This window comes from Nicotiana attenuata, unplaced genomic scaffold (assembly GCF_001879085.1).
Source record: "Nicotiana attenuata strain UT unplaced genomic scaffold, NIATTr2, whole genome shotgun sequence".
NCBI classification, from domain to species: Eukaryota; Viridiplantae; Streptophyta; class Magnoliopsida; order Solanales; family Solanaceae; genus Nicotiana; species Nicotiana attenuata.
Genome location: NW_017671496.1, coordinates 43,510 through 60,597, shown reverse-complemented (window position 1 = coordinate 60,597; position 17,088 = coordinate 43,510). Strand labels below are relative to the sequence as shown.

Here is a 17,088-nt window from a genome sequence, read left to right as displayed (position 1 = left end):
TATTTTCCGAACAAGCAAAAAGTTGAGAGTCGTACTTGAAACAAATTGTAACCAGCCGTAGTTGGGTGAATGATGAGGATGCAGTCAAGCTGTGTATTCTCTATCTGATAGAATTCTTCCTCTGTCCTTCAGAGAAAGATAAAGGTTTGATAGACCATTTTAGGTTCTATTTGGTGGACTCGGGGCAGTATGCAAATTTCGCATGGGGTATTGAAGCTTATACACAATTGCTTCTATCTGTTAGGCATAAACTTAACCTTTGTGTACGTTTTTATCTCATTCGAGGTTTTCCACTCGCTATGCATATCTGGTTGTATGAGTGTTGCTCTACAGTCAACACAGATATAGCTACAATAGTTGGTAATTCGATCTCTCGCATACTTAACTGGACAACTAGTAAGGAGAAGATATGGATTTCTGCATTGGAAGAGAGGATGATCAAACCATCATCGATCAAGGTAAATGTTTTTCACTTCTGTACAGAAAATATAAATACAAATTATCTACACATTTTATACATGTGATGACTAGGTCCCTCACATTTTTATTTCACTCAGTTCACCAACATGATTGAAGCCCCAGAAGAGCTTTCTAGAATGACTTTGCCAGACAAAGTTGAATACATCCTTGAAGAAGCTGAAACACAGGCCGAGCATCCGACAGATGCTCCATCTCCATCTGGCAATAAGCAGGCAATGGGAATAGATGACAAGAAAGATATTCTGAAACAACTAAAAAATTAAGAAAAGATGTTGATAAGGTAACAAATGATGATATTCCTAGCTGGTTTCTTTAATTTATGTTATACAAATTATTTCTTTAACTCTTTTTATTTAATACGTAGGTCGGTTCAGACCTTGGATTGTTCAAGAAAAAGGTATACCTAATTCTTGATTTTTTATTCTTCTTTATATATTTGTAAGCCTCTAATTGTCAGATACATTATAACCATTTTTTGTTCTTTAGGTTTTTCAAGAACTGGGTAGCATTCGACGCTACTCAATGATTCCATCAATTCTGTGTTACATGCAATAAGAAGTCAACCGGATACTAACATTGATGCTAAGATTTTATTCAAAATATATTCATTTTGGACAATAATTTTTACCTGTTTATGTTTTTATTAGCATTCATAAAGTATATAGCCTAACAAATTCTGCATGCAGTTTACTGGCAGTTCTGCGAAAAATGATGAGCATTATAAAGAAAAGAATAAGCAACATTATCGTGGCAGTAGTGCTAAACCAATGTTGGCCAACAACAGTAAAATATTATATCATGACAATTATATCTACATATAGCCTAAATTACCAACAAATAATCTACATTATATTTCCAATTGTTGCCTTAGATACATGACACATGTCTGACATTCAAAATGAGGAGAATGTTCCTATATCATGCCTTGTAGGTGTTGACTTATCTTCCAAATTTCAAGGGGCATTGGAGGAAGAAACTGAATGTATGATTTAGTACGTTTTAGCTACATATTTCATAATACATATTACATCTCAGCTACAGGACAACATTTCAACAAATTAACCACAATTAAACTATAATTTATCTACAGTGTTATTTTTGTTTACTACAAATGATCTACAATTTTATTAAGTTGTACACATTTATTGTAAAGAGAAGAAAACTATGCATGTGGACTCTCCAAAACAGGATGCAAAAGTTGGCATACAAGGAGAACATTTATGGTATTATATATTACAATATAATTGTAGGAAAAAAATAACAGCTTTCATATAAGTTTCAGTTTTCCCAAAATAACTGATGCAACTCAATGTTGTTCTTTTGTCTTAAATTTTGTAGGTGAACTAGTCGACTACATCAATGTAGGTGATTTGGACAATGACTCTAGGTCTGGAAAAAGAGCAGTAACACTTGATGATTTTGAGCTGCCAGAGAACTTCTCACAGATTGGCAAGGAAGTACAAAGGTTCCTGCAAAGCATGCCAGATCCCCCTTTCTCCCTTATTTTAGTTCTGGGAGAAGCACTTCTGTTGGACCTCCTCCAATTTTCAACATCAAGCATCCATTTATCGGGGTTATTGGCGACGATGTTGATCCTGACTTGTTGGAAGAATTCAATAAGTGGTTATACTCAGGTACCGACACGGTTTCAAAGAGGTTAGATTATACACTTTTTATATTATCGAGTGCATAAAATTTATGGATTTCCAATTGAAACTATAAAATAATTGTACTTGCTATGTCTTTAAATAGGAAGAAGGCGCCTTATACTTTAAAAGATAACCAGGTTAACTCGTGGTTTGATCTTGGAGTGGAGAAAGTTGATAAAAAAGGACTGGTTTTATACTTTGGCACATCCCGGGCAAAACCTCAACAATAGGTACACACATACCCTGACAGAATTTAATGATTAGCTGTAGTGTTCTATTATTTTAGATGTATGTAGATTTTTTGTTTGAAAATTGTAGTTAAATTGTACTCAGCATTGAGAAATAATGAAATCTATTTTTTTTGCAGCACCATTGATGTTATTTATACCATTTGAGGAAGAGAGGAAAGTGCGGTCCTAAAAATAAAACACGATTTACAACCACTAACTGTATCTTCAAGACTAGAATTGAACAAATTTATGAGAGGCACATTAATTCTCCTGCCGATAGGAAGCTTGCTGTTGTCAAACCCCAGGACGTCGTATCACAATACATATTGGGGTACCAATTACTTGCAAATGTTGCATGGGACAAAGTTGATTTTGTGATTACGCCCATAAATATTGTGGAGAAATTTTATTGGTTGTTGGTTGTGTTTGACATTATCGATAGGGTTCTATATGTTTATGATTCTATGGTCTCTTCGTGAAATCATAAACTTGTTGAATATGTTGTCGACAAGTTTGCTATTATGATCCCCCTCTACTTGTCATGCACCGGCTTCTATGGTTAGCGTCCAGACATCAACTACAAGAACACAAAGGCATACATTGAAAAATGTGTTACTGACCCTCTTGAAATTCAGTGGTTGGTCGGTGAGATACCCCAGCAAAAAGAGGGATCACTGTATGTGCTGCTTTTCCTTCTATTTAACCAATTATATTTTACATTGAATGCTAAATCTTTTCCCCTATTATTTTTTACAGTGATTGTGGTGTATACGTGGCGGCATTTGCAGAATATGCCAACATTGGAGAGCTATCGATTTCAAAGGAAGACCTTTCTGATATTGATCAACATCGTGGACGCTATGGAGCGCTCCTTTGGAATTGTGCTAGGAAAATGCAAGAGCTTGGTGCAATTAGTGAAAGTGAGGTGACTGGCATATTAGCAAGAAGAAAAGGTGCACCAGCTGTGAAGGAGAGAACACGAATCCAGAACAAAAAGAACTAGTTGCTCTTTTCGGTAAAAAAACTGCAGTTAAAGTGTTTAGTTGTAGCTGGATCGTAGTAAAATTATAGGAAAATTGTTTATTGAGAATAAGTCAGCTACAATTTATTTGTAGCATATTTGTGCTATAGTTGTTTTACCTTTTGTTTTGTTATTTTGTCTAGAACTCTACTACTTATAATAGAAAATATTTGTGGTATTTTTTTGGTTGAAAGTTGTTAGTACTTGATCTCGATATTGGTATTATATAATTTCTTTACAGCATAACTATAACTATATCTACAACTACTATACAAAAATACATAATCTATTAAATTTTAGCAGTGTTGTTAGGAAAGGCTGAAAAGTAATAAATAAACCCATTATTTGAACAAAACAACAACAAACCAATTGCATTAAGAGTTGAAATCTGTTTAGCAAACACTCATTATAGGAGAGAATTTTTATTCAAATTAGTAACACAATTACACCACAACTATAATTCTCCAAAACAAAACAAATACTACTTAATATGTCTTAAAGGACGGATTATCATCAACAGTACTCAGTAAAAAATTCTTTAAACTATATTAATTTTTATTTCCTTTTGGGAGCATTCCTACAAGATCTTTTGTTATGCCCTTCTAGTCCGCAGTTTGCACATAAAACCTTGTACTTCTTTGCATTTACTTCAGCATATGATTTGTATCTTTATTTTTTAGGTCTCCTTGGCTGCCTTTTCCCATTAGGTTGCATTACAACTTCTTTAGCTATATGTTGTGGCACATTCCATTTCCTTTCATCAGGCAGCAGGTCTACTGGTATTTCATAAGTCCGCAAAAGGCTCTCCCTCATGTAATAAGGAGAACAATAGTTGTCATAAGACTCGTTCCTGTGCCTCAAAGTTGCCAAAACATTTGGACATGGAAGTTCATCAAGCTGGAATTGTCCACAACTACATCTCTTGTTTTGAGGGCAAACAATGAAGCGCTTCACACACAATCACAGTATGGATGTAATCTGTTGAAGCCCTCACCTACAATTTCATTACAAACACACAACAAGTTGTCAGCAACAGATACAAAACAAAATAACTACAATTATACAACAACATTTCTGCAATTATCTGTATATATTTAGCTTGATGAAATCAATGATCTGATGTTATTGGCCATAACTTACTCTCATCTTCTGTGATAATGTCCTGTTGTCCTCCAACGCTTTGTTGTATTTTTTCCAAGGTATGTGAACGTACCCTTTGCATTCAATAACTTTTCGTTAGTCAACGTTCAAGAAGAGTCCTCATGTACTCTAATAGTTCTACTACGGGTAGCTCTCTCGCATCTTTGGTTACCACATTCAAGGACTCTGCAATGTTTGATGTTATCGTCCATATTCTGTTCACTGTAGCATGTACCCGAGACCATCTATGATAGCCAATATCGTATAGGTATGCTTTAACACGTCTGTCGATCTCTTCAATCTTTGACATTCTTTCATTAAATTCATCAAGCGTGTATGATCGTGCCGTGCCAAAGTACAATTCGCTTAACTTTAGATGATTTTTCTTGAACTTACATTAGTCCAAATATGCCACATGCAAGCATAATTTGATATGCCGGTATAAACAGTAGATGTTGCCTTCAATATACTCTCATTCCGGTCTGAAACAACACACATATTTGGTTTTTCACCATATGCATGTTTGAATTGCTCAAAAAATCACCTCCATGATGCGTCATTTTCTGAATCAACAATGGTGTATGCTAGTGGTAATATGCTGCCTATCATATAGGTAGCAAAAAGAAATTCATTTTCAGTAATAAAACTTAAAAATATAAAAAATACAGTCTCAAAAACAACTCTGTAATATTTTTTTACAATTAATCTACATTACTTATTGCATCCATTGTGCTAGTTGTTAGCATGATTACCGTATATGCCGACTTCAAGAAGGTGCCATCGACTACTACAACTGGCCTAAAATGCTCCCAAGCCTTGATGGACGTACTAAGTGCAACAAATGCATACAAGAAATAGTCATCTTAAGTCTTCTGCAATTTTACTATCGACTCCGGATAAGTCTTCTCCAGAATATACAAATAACTCGGCAAGCGACTGTAGGAATCAGCAGGATGACCTCTAAAATCCAAAGCCTTTTCCTTTGCTCTCCAAGCTTGCATGTATGTTAAGTTCACACTATAATCCGACAACATGTCGTTTGGTGTGTATATTATCTTAGGATCCACATATTTTTGCATCGCCATGTTGCCAACTACCATGGCAGTAGGTTTGCGTTGTATATATGTATTGTCCATCAAAGAGCATGTGTGCAAGCTGTTGAATTTTCGAACCTTGAACAATGCTGATTCATTTATGCTGGTGGACTTGAAGCGCCATATACAATTGTCCCCAACACATACGAGGCAGTAGCTATGGAATAAAAACAATTCAAAAGATGTTATGCAAATTGTAGCTACAGAATACGAGGTTGTTTATGCACAACAACTTGTTTTAAACAATTTATATATAATTTATATACAAAAATCTACAACTTATACACTATGAATTTGACAAATAAAATGTTCCTACCTTCTTGCACTAGACCATTTCACCCTAAATGAAACTTATTCATGATAAAATAGTGCTTCATTGCACTGACAATTATTTGTTTGTCGTGGTAAACTTGGCCTACTTCAATTACATTGGCGTATGTTCTGTTAGGATGATACTTGCATATTCCATAATTGCCGGAGATGTTTGCATATCAGTCAACTTCGTTGTTCCTGATACTTCTCCAATTGTGTTACAATTGCTTGACAATTGTACCATGTTAGTATTACGATAATAAGAAGAACCTGCACTCAATTAAAAGCATAGTAATTCAGACCTCTGTATATTCATGTGTTCAGTATTTGACAGAATTCTTGTAGAGACATAACAATTGAACTATATTTGTTACGTAGTATTATTGTAGATAATTTATAGTAAAATTGTAGAAAACTTGAAATTGAAAAAACATCATCACTGAAAAAACAAAGCAAACCTGCAGTTGTGCTCGCATTCGACATATTGCATTCTAAATTGTCACGCACTGTTATACACAGCAGATATATTCCTATTTGTTTTCCTTTTTCCTCTCCATATACACTCGAACTCCCATATTGTTTCGAATTTTCATTGGAGGACAACGTTCGTTGACAGTGCATTTGATTTCGATGATTTTGTGGAGGTATTGATCATTAGATGCTCTGCAATTGCGGAAATCAATTGACTATAATTTGAATCTTCATTGACTGCAATTCCGTCAACATCAAAATCTTTGTATCTCCCAATGCTATCCCACTGACCATTGAGCTGAAGCATAATCGCTAATTTTGACATTATGTCGCGAAATTTAATTCAATTGTAGCTAATTGTTTGCAATTGTTTTCTTCAAAATCTTTGTTTAAGAAAAACCAGAGGAAACCTAAGAAAACCAGAGAATAGAAGGATACTACAGATATGTTGCCTTGATGACAACCAGAGAAAACCTGCGTAATAGAAGGATTCTACAAATATGTTGCCTTGATTATGGTGCGATGATTGCGTCAGTAAAATCTCTAACTGAAATATAAGTGATCCCAAAATTCCACGTCTAAATAAGGTAGATTACCACAGAAAGGTGTCTAATTTAAACAAATTTATATTTTTCGTAGCTAAAACGTGTTTAGATCGGGTAAATACCAAAATTGAGACATTTTTGGTAATAAGGTTTCAAATAGTGTATAGAAACGAAAAAATCCCTTCAATTTTTGAGCTCTAAAACAATTCCTTTAGCCCCTAGGCTTGAACCAACCTTATCTAGGACTTCCAACATCGACTGCTCCATGCCTCCATCTCAAGTAAACAACACACACACTCTTTTTCTCTGTGACTAAAAAGCTTAAATACGAGACTTTTTTGTTTACGGGTATCTTCAATCCTGGTCAAAGAATTTGCTCTGACCATTTAGTTATTGTTTGATTTTCATAGTATTACACATAGTAAATGAAATTTGTTATCCTAAATTTAATTTGTCAAAATGGCTACAAACATATTCCTTTTAAATTTGTAATTCATAACATTTGACCCCTATGTAGAATGTCAAAAATCTCATATATTTGGATAATTCAAATATATTCTAAAGTGAAAAATCGCTTATCTCACTTATGGTGTTCAATTTTTGAGCTATAATACAATTCCTTTGTGCCCTTAGTTCTTAACCAGCCTTGTTGAGGAGATTAAGAGGGTGTTTGGCTAAGCTTATAAGTTGGTCAAACTGGCTTATAAGCACTTTTTGGCTTATCTACGTGTTTGGTAAAATTAAAGGTGCTTATAAGTCAAGTGCTTATAAGCCAAAAATAAGCCAAAAGCCATAAGTTGGTCTCCCCCAACTTATCAAATTTCAGCTTATAAGCACTTTAGGTTTGACCAAAATATTTACTATTTTATCCCTAAAATAATTCTTTTCAAAACAGAACTCCTCGTATAATTTTACTCTCTCCGGTTCTTCAAAAACCTAAAAAGCATGTGCCTCTGCAATTCTTCAGATTTCTGTCGGCAATTTGAGGTTACGAAATTCACTTGTCTTCTTATTATACCTATGTGACTTTATTAACTGTTATCCTCAAGTAAGAGATTCCTACTCTTTTAGTTGTATATTTTTACGTGGACTTGGTACAACAAATAGTTGTATAAAAACAAAAGAGTGTTGTACAAGGTTAATTTGAATGCTTTCTCTTATTTCTTTTTGAGGTACAGTTTGAATGCATTCTTGTGTACTTCTCTCGTTGAAAGTCATCACTATTTCTTAACTTTTGTTAATTTATACTCCACCTGTTCTAATTTATGATTGTATACTTATCATAACATAAATTATATTTATAAAAAAAGATATTATTTAATTATTTTTATAATTAAAATAACATGATAAATAGGTTATTTTGTATTTGAATCTATTTAGAATAAAAAATTTTGTAGAAAATCACGTTTTTAGTAGTATAAATTGTTATAAGGTCATTTAAGTTATTTTAATATAAAAAGAGCTTATCAGCACTTTTTAATCAAGCAGTTTCAGCTCCTTATTATTAATTTCAGCACCTTTATCCAAACATGTAATTGCTTATTTATTAAATCAGTTTCAGCACTTAAAAGTGCTTTTCAGCACCTAATGCTTATCAGCTATTATATATCAGCTAAGCCAAACGGGCTCTAAAACTTTCAATATCACTTCTCCACTTCAGGTAAATACACACACATAAACGCACATTTCTGTGACTAAAAGTTTAAACCCAAGAGTTTTTTGTTCATGAGTATCTTTAGTCCTAATCAAAGAAGAGCAAATATCATTCATAGCCACTCGGGCCAAACCTATAACATCTAGTAGCCCAAAATTGCAATACACATTTAATAGCCCAAAAGTAATTCTAGTGGCTAGCCCAAAAGTACTGCTTTCTGGCTTTCTGATCTTCCAATTGAAGCTCCAGCTCCCTTTCCTCTCTCTTCCTCCTCCTCCGCCATTTCTCGGAATTAGACCTACCTTCGGAAGGCGGTTCAATTATATAAATTTGTTCGACAAAGAATGAATAAACCTTCTTGTAATTTTCTACAACGAAATTAAATAAGATAATGTCTAAAACATCTTTGCTCAACTTTGTCTTAATGCTTCAAAGTCACAAAAGTATTTTTCTATGACAAAAAAATATTTAGTTATTTTTTTACTGCAAAAAGTTATTTAATGCATTTCAATGTGATTCTTAGGTAAATTTGTTACTTCTACATTATAAAAAATAATTTAATAATATATTTTAAAATTTTAATACGGTACTAAAACACTTATTTTTGGGGTAATTTGACTAAATGACCTTGCAAATTTACAAAGAAAGGATATACCAACTGTAAATGAATGTTTAGGTGGCTGCATAAAAATATATGTCTTAAGCTCACTTATTTTTATTTTTTTTGGGTTAAAACTATAAAGTATTATCATAGACAACTAAAGAGCACGGTAGAGAATTTAACCACCTTCTAAGAAGGGTGTTAACATCCGCAAAGCCCCAGACGGGAAGAAACACGTATTTCCAGGAATTCAAGGGCTGTTGATTTTGTTTTAAAAGTGGAAAAGAAAAATCATTGGCTAAAGAGAGAGAGAGGCAACCCACCTTTGAATAAAAATCCCAAGCTCTCTGTTATTGCCTCATTCTTTTTCTGGGCTAACTTTCTTTGCTAGGGAAATCCTTTGGTTTTCACCAAACAAATTTCCTTTTCCACATGTATGTCATTAGTTGATTTTGATGGGAATCATAATTCCAGGCCCACCATTAGTATATATTTACATGGATATTTATGTATTTCTTTCGTTGATAATAGATTTGAATATTGGTATATTACAAAATATATACAAAATAGACTGTCACTATACAATTTATATACAATAGACTGTCACTACACAAAACATATACGAAAATAAACTGTCATTATACAAAAAATATACTAAATAGAATGTCACTATACAAAATAGACTGTCACTATATAAAAATATACTAAATAGACTATCACTGTACAATTTATATACAATAGACTGTCACTATACAAAATAGACTATCACCAACAAAATATATACTAAATATACTGTTACTATACAAAAAATATATAAAATAGACTGTCACTTATACAAGTTAGACTATTGATATACAAAAAATATACAAAACGGATCGTCACTATACAAAAAATATACAAAATACACTAAAAAATACAAGATATACTTATATACAAAATTTACTGCCATTATACAAAATATATACTAAATAGACTATTACTATACAAAAATATACAAAATAGACTGTCACTACAAAAAATATACAAAACAGACTGTCAATATACAAAACAGACTATCAATATATAAAAAATACACAAATTACACTGAAAAATACAAGATACACTTATATACAAAATTTATACAATGTGTATATAAAATATTTAATACATTGTATAACTATATATATATATATATATATATAACTATATATATATATATATATGTATGTATATCATCCAACTACCCCATTAAATCCAAACCCACCATCGATACTCACTGTGAAGTTCTTCACCCACAAAACACTATTATGACCGAAGAAGAAGAAGAAGAAGAAGAAGAAGAAGAAGAAGAAGAAGAAGAAGAAGAAGAAGAAGAAGAAGAAGAAGAAGAAGAAGAAGAAGCTTGACTAGAAAACCCCACGACTTTTGTTGCCACTCTTGTATCATGCATCGTAATTGAGTAAATCTTTTTAATAATTGAATTGAAAAAATTTGTGATTTTTCCAGGCACTCAAACAAATTTTTCCAGTGAGAAGTAAAAAAAAATAAAGAGAAAAAATATAGATCTGAAATGGGAGATAGAGAAGGGAAGGAAAATGAAAAAAAAATCAAAAAAAGATAAAAGGAAGACGAAGAAGACACAGAGAAAGAAAGAGGGTAGGAATAAAAATCGTAATGAAAAAAACAATCTGTGCATTGGATAGAATGAAAGAAAGATAAAAAGGAATGCATTGGATAGAGTGAAAGAAAGATAAAAAAGCTATGATTAAATGTTGTCTTGGGAAGATAAATGCATTGGAAATAGATAATGGCTACAAGTTGCAAATAAATTGGGCCGAAAGGCCATTTCCTGTGAGTGGGTAAAAACATGGGCTATTAAAATTTTGAGAGGCCATAGAGGGTAGTTTTCTCATCAAAGAATTTGCTATAACCGTTTAATTATTGTGTGATTTCCATAGTATTAAATACGGTAAATTAAATTGGTAATTCTAAATTGATTTGTTGAATGACTGCACACATATTCTTTTTAGATTTGGTAGTCATGACATTTGTCTTCTAATAATATTGTGTCTGATGTTTTTTCTGTACCTTTCTTTTCAAGCAAATAACGAGTATCTTGTTTTAGAATGAACCATCATCAACATTTTGAATTAGTTTGATCTCTTTAAGTTGCTCTTTTTTGTTCGACTCTGAAAAATCGATTTCATGAATCACGATTACAAGTTTGGCCGATAGAATATAAATTTAAAGAATAATACATGAAGTAGCCGGACCGCACAAATTCGAAACCAAAAAGTGAAAAATCGAGTCATACTCGATTTATTTCGATACTGTATTAGTATGACATTTTTAAAACCAAAAAGCGTAAATAAAAAAAAAAAAGGATAACCCGGTGCGAAAAGCATCCCGCATTCACGCAGACGCACCCCAAGGGTGTGTGATGTAGGCAGCCTACCCTGATGCAAGCATTAATGGCTGATTCCACGGCTCAAACCCGTGACTTATAGGTCACACGAAGACAACTTGACCGTTGCTCCAAGGCTCCCCTTCAAAAAGGTAAATACCAAACCGAGATCTTTTAAAACCGTACCAAATCGACCGATGAACACCCTTAGCTCAGATTAACATTTAAGGAATTAGGACACAAATGTAATCACAATAGCAGTACAAATTAAAAAGTAGAAGCAACATAACTATTTTTCAAGGTGAATCATGGAAAGGATATGTTTATCTTAAGATAACTTGATATCATGTACAGATAATGGGGAGTTTAATATTGTCCATAATTCCAATCCCTTAGAGATCTGCTTTGCCAGCAACTTCCTCATCACTGGAGGCATATTCTTCTTCACTCACCTCTTCATCACTAGATTTTTCTTCAGGTACAGCCCCAGCATCTTCACTCTTCGCGTACTTTTCGCAATACTCTGAAAATATATCTTATACCATAAGTAATGAGGAAATTTAAACTGGTGTAAATTTTTTGATAATTTGGAAAGAAAGGCACGTAACCTCAACACAAGGTTGAATACATCAAAAATATACTATAGGCAGTCGAACTTTTTCAACCGGTATAGAAAAGATAAAGAGCAAAAACAGCACCAAAAGGTGTTATAACAGCATCTAACCAGTCCAGCTGCTCAATTCTTCAACAAAATAAAGCATTTGGATAAGGAAGTAGAAAAATTTGTATCTAATGGACAATTAGGGAAGCAATCAGTAGAAACAAAGGAAAACAATAGCTGTTGAGTTTCGTTAAAGTGGAGATCTGTCTTCAAATGATTCAAGAAACGTTCCGGTAAAGACATAGTCCCTTTACAGCCAACACGTCAAATGCATAAGCGAAATAATATAACTTAATTAGTGGAAGAAATGCTTCCAACCTTTTTAACCAATGAAAGTTCTGAGTTCGTGCTTATAGCTGCTTTCGCTAAATTGTTTTAAGCCCTTTCCATCATAACCCCCTAATAGTGTGTGCACCTGGTAGAAAAGATCCGGGGAGGTGGAGAGTTAGGGATGGGAGCAGATGAGAAGAGACAAAGTTGGGGCCAGAAAAGCAGTCGTCGTTCCCAAGTAGCCAAAGGCATAGCATCAACATTATAGTAAAATTGAAGGACACATCAAGAACTCAGAATATTGGCAACTGTGAACTGCAATTGGGCGTTAACCAAAATCATTCAGTTAAGGATAGAAATCTTTAGCCCTGGTATTGAAGGTCAAGGTCATGCAGAATGTGTACCCTGAAGGACCACTGGCGGATGCCAGAAGCCACTTTATTTCACAGTAGGTGTGTGAGTGTCTCTCTGTGGGGGGTGGGCCCAAAACTACACATTTGCATATAGATGACATTTTGCAGGTTTTGAGCTTTCGTTTTGGACGTAAAAGAGAGTTCCAGTCATGTGTGGATTAGAGGCAGTAGCTAAGAGTAACAAGAACACATCGATAACAAGGAAAACCTGCAAAGTTAAGCTAAAGGCAACAAGATGGCTAAATATCCTATTTAAAGTTGAATTTAATTCCAAATCTAGCAGATACATTTGAATGAGAACTACGGCCGTAAAATAAGTTTTTTTTCTTAAGTTTCTAACCACATGAAAGGATATATGGACATAACATCATCTGTCTCTCTAACACCAACATCTGATTCAAAAACTTAAATAGATTATGATTTTGTTTCGCCTTTCAAACTACATCTTGTCTGCTAACTCACTCAACACAAATGAAGCAGTTCCCTTGGTTTTCATTTGCCACCAAGACATTGTAGTAAGTACCTTCACAAAGGCAATCATATTAACACCAAATTGTGAAACTCTGTACCCTTCCACTGAGCATCCAACAGCCCCTAACTCACCGCACTCAAGTTACCTTCAAATTCCATGTGCCACACAATTCCTTAATCGACCATTATCCTACACCATCTATACATGTGTAAACTGTCCCAAACAAGCCGCATACGTCCTGACCTTCAATGTCATATAGCAAACCTATTACTTAGAGCAGATATATTAAAATCATTCGTCTATTCCATCTATGAGATAGCAATTTGCAACATTTAGTAGCTGCCGATGTGGCATTCATGTCTCTAGTAAAACCATAACCTACTCTTACCTTGAGTCTCCTTTAGCACAACCTACATCCATGATCACATGCTCAAAAAACCTACACGCTTCGTTGCACCCTTGCACATAGTACTTAGGTGCTTGTACGTACAGAGATTGCATCTTCTTGTCCGTCTCCTGACCACAGTAGCGCCTGCCATGGACTATGGCCACAAAACAGGTTGGGAGGCTAGCATTAGCATATCCACAGCCCGTTTCATGTGGCAGGGCTTCAACCTAGACTAGCTAGCTTGCTCGTAGCACACATACATACAATGTGCACATATACATATATACACATACACATGCAATATTGGGTAAGCACCGCGTATAAAATATGTTATGATGAGCACTGAGGATCTCTTGCTCTTTCCATCTTTCAGCTGGGCCCAACTACATGAAATCAATGGTCCATGGGCACTTTCTTTGCTGCATTGACCAGATCTTCATCAATCAATGATTTTACAGCATTATGGTGATAGGCGATACCATCTACTATCAACTATGCCTCAATCCCAAGCTACGCGAAGTCCTCTACATGAATCACTATTGATAACTAAATTTGTCTTTACGGCAAATTATGAGTTCTCTAAAACTAGACATTGTCTATATCATACATATTCCTATACTAACATACAAGTCTTTATGGGTTATCAAAAATCATACAAGTCTTTATTTATAAATAAAAAAAGGGATACAAGTCAAACCAAATTAAAAGTATTCCTGGCAAACACCAATTATTCTACCCAAAAGGTTCAGGAAAAGCTTTCAAATATATCACACGAGCTTACTCAAGCTAACACATTACATCACATCCTAAGCGTGCAAACAAAATTTGGCGATAGGGAAGGCAACTAAAATATGTATATGTTCCATTCAGGGCATCACACAAGTCAAATCCACTGCGAGTGCTAGATTGATAATTTGAAGGTTTTTACCTTTCACCCTTTGATCATAAGTAGTACGATCACGCATCATGAGAGCTGCAGCCTCGCCATTCAGAGGATCTGATGGGTTAGGATATAGAAGAAGTTGGGGAAGAAACACTTCAAAAACATTTACAAGATCTGCAAAAATGTAAAAGATAAACATGAATTGTTGAACCCAAAAGTATCACTTGAACGAGCAAAAGAATCTTAGAAGCACGAAGAACTGTAGAATGCCAAACTACCAAACATGGGGCTCCAGGTCTGATTGATAACATCTAAGCAGACTGAACCTGACCTGTAAATTTAAAGAACACGAAAATGTATATTAGGATGACGTGTCTTTCACAGGTGTGGCATTAAGTGCCAGAAAATGAACTAATAAGCAAAGATATGTTGCAGAACCACTCACATTTCATCAACATTTGGATGGTAAATCCTATTAACAAAACCAATGGAAGGTGACTTGTAAGGATAGGCATCAGGGAGCTCTACTCTCACTTTCCACACACCTCCCTGATAAGGACCTATTGTAAGCATCAAGAATCAACATTGTTAGAAACAAGTAAAGACGGCTTTGTGATCAAACTTCCAAAAACAATCTCAATAATCAAGCAGCTGACACTAATCAACAATCTCGCACACTACCACTGCAGCCACAGTAAACTATAACAACAAAAAAAAAAAACAGTGAAATCCCACAAGTGGGATCTGTAGAAGGTAATGTGTACCTAGACCTTACTCCTATCTTATGAAGGTAGAGAGGTTGTTTCCGATTGACCTTCGGCTCAAGAACAGTGAAAAGGAAGCAATAAACAAATAATAACCACAAGGTAATAGGACAACCGAAGCAAATGGCACAGCGTGTAATAACAAAGATCTAGGAATACAAAAGTACAAGAATAGTGCCAATACTACTTGTAAGAATGACACCGTGTAATAACAAGGAACTAGGACAGTAAAGTATAAAATACATAAATCTAATCCAAAGACAGACATAGAAACACGGTTCTTAATTTGCAATCTTAAAAATAATTAAATTGAGTAAGAGCAACAAAACAACTCCAAAAATTCTTTATCAAATGTAGTTCAAACGGCTAATTCTCAAGTGAACATAAATTAATGTGATCAGTACTCTACAACAGGAATGAAATGACATGAATAGAGTTGGAGCAAATACAAGGGATTCATATAGCTGACCCCAACTAGTTTAGAACTGAAGCATATTTGATGGACTGATAGTGCTCAACAACATAACATGAACCAAAATATTCACAGAAAATCAAGTTTTTTGGGTGCAAAATTGAACTTCACAACAACCTACTTTTTCTTCTCTGTAGTGGAAGTTCGTATCTTTACAGCTAAATCAGTGACATATAAGTTAAATACAGCTAACCAATAAATGACCAAAGCCAGAATCAAGAAAAAGAAACCTAGCTAAGATAAAAAAAAAACATAAATATGCATTTGCACACAAAAAAATTAACCAAAAATGAGCAAAAAAAAATGCGTAAAGAAACAGAATTTACTCTCTTTGGGACCATGAAATTCCACATAGAACTCTTGCATTCCATCATTGATCATTTCTACTTTGTAATCAGTCATCATCCTATTTTTTCACAAAAACAAATACCCATTTAAACACAAATAAAACTAAAAATACCCCCATCAAAAAAAGATTAAATTTTGAGTTAAAAATTTACAGTTTCATCAAGTCCATTTCTCTGCGTTTGGTAGGGGAAGACATGATTTTGATTACTCCCTTTTTCTTTTTTCTTTTCTTTTTCCTCTTGCGCTTTTACAGATTGAAAATTAACAGCAATTAGGATTTGGGAGTATGGGTTTTATTTTAGGTGTATATATAGGTGTGAGAAGTAAGAGGAAACGTAGAGAAATTCTTCAGAGAGTTAACAATAGGGCGGTTTCAGACATGAATGATCAAAAGGAGGGACTTCTTGTGTTATTTTTTCAGTGGCTAATTTACACTTTTGAGTCCTTGTACTATTAATGTCTTTACACTTTTGACCCTCTTCGCTTTTTCATTTTTTAATCAAACGTATTACATTTTGTTTTTCTTGAAATTGTGAAATGTCAAAGCATAAAATAAATCAAATGACTTGGGACGAAAGTAAAGTAATAGATAACAAGAATTAATTAAAAGGTGCATAAAATCCGGTTAAACATGAAAGTTACTCAAGAAATTTAACTTTTTTAATTTTAAGATAGTAAATTTCTTTTGTTGCTAGTGGCTTTGATATCATTTGTATCAAGTCAAGTTTTCAAATTGTCGATGTGAGATATTGTCTAAAATCTGGGGTATTACAACATTATTATGGAATAGAGAGAGGAAAAAAAAACAAGCTAAATAATACATTCTTAGTTTTTTAT

The 17,088-nt window shown here is 34.0% G+C and overlaps 1 protein-coding gene across 1 annotated transcript; it reads right to left on the bottom strand.

Moving 5' to 3' along the window:
• Positions 1-11,770: 11,770 nt before the first annotated feature.
• LOC109208626 (ubiquitin-conjugating enzyme E2 4-like) lies at positions 11,771-16,625 on the bottom strand. Its single transcript, XM_019371755.1, has 6 exons — positions 16,404-16,625; positions 16,230-16,309; positions 15,113-15,227; positions 14,946-14,998; positions 14,713-14,841; positions 11,771-12,103 (listed from the first exon to the last, which is right to left on the bottom strand). Exons 1-6 carry the CDS (start codon positions 16,445-16,447, stop codon positions 11,973-11,975), a joined length of 552 nt encoding a protein of 183 aa, XP_019227300.1. The 5' UTR covers positions 16,448-16,625; the 3' UTR covers positions 11,771-11,972.
• Positions 16,626-17,088: the final 463 nt, after the last annotated feature.

What these genes read in the sequence shown, in the direction of transcription:
- LOC109208626 (XM_019371755.1), bottom strand. Translation starts at nt 16,447, where the DNA reads ATGTCTTCCCCTACCAAACGCAGAGAAATGGACTTGATGAAACT. An exon ending in GAAATGGACTTGATGAAACT is followed by an intron (nt 16,310 to 16,403) that starts GTAAATTTTTAA and finishes GTGAAAAAATAG; the next exon opens with GATGATGACTGATTACAAAG. An exon ending in TTATGATCAAAGGGTGAAAG is followed by an intron (nt 12,104 to 14,712) that starts GTAAAAACCTTC and finishes ATATATTTTCAG; the next exon opens with AGTATTGCGAAAAGTACGCG.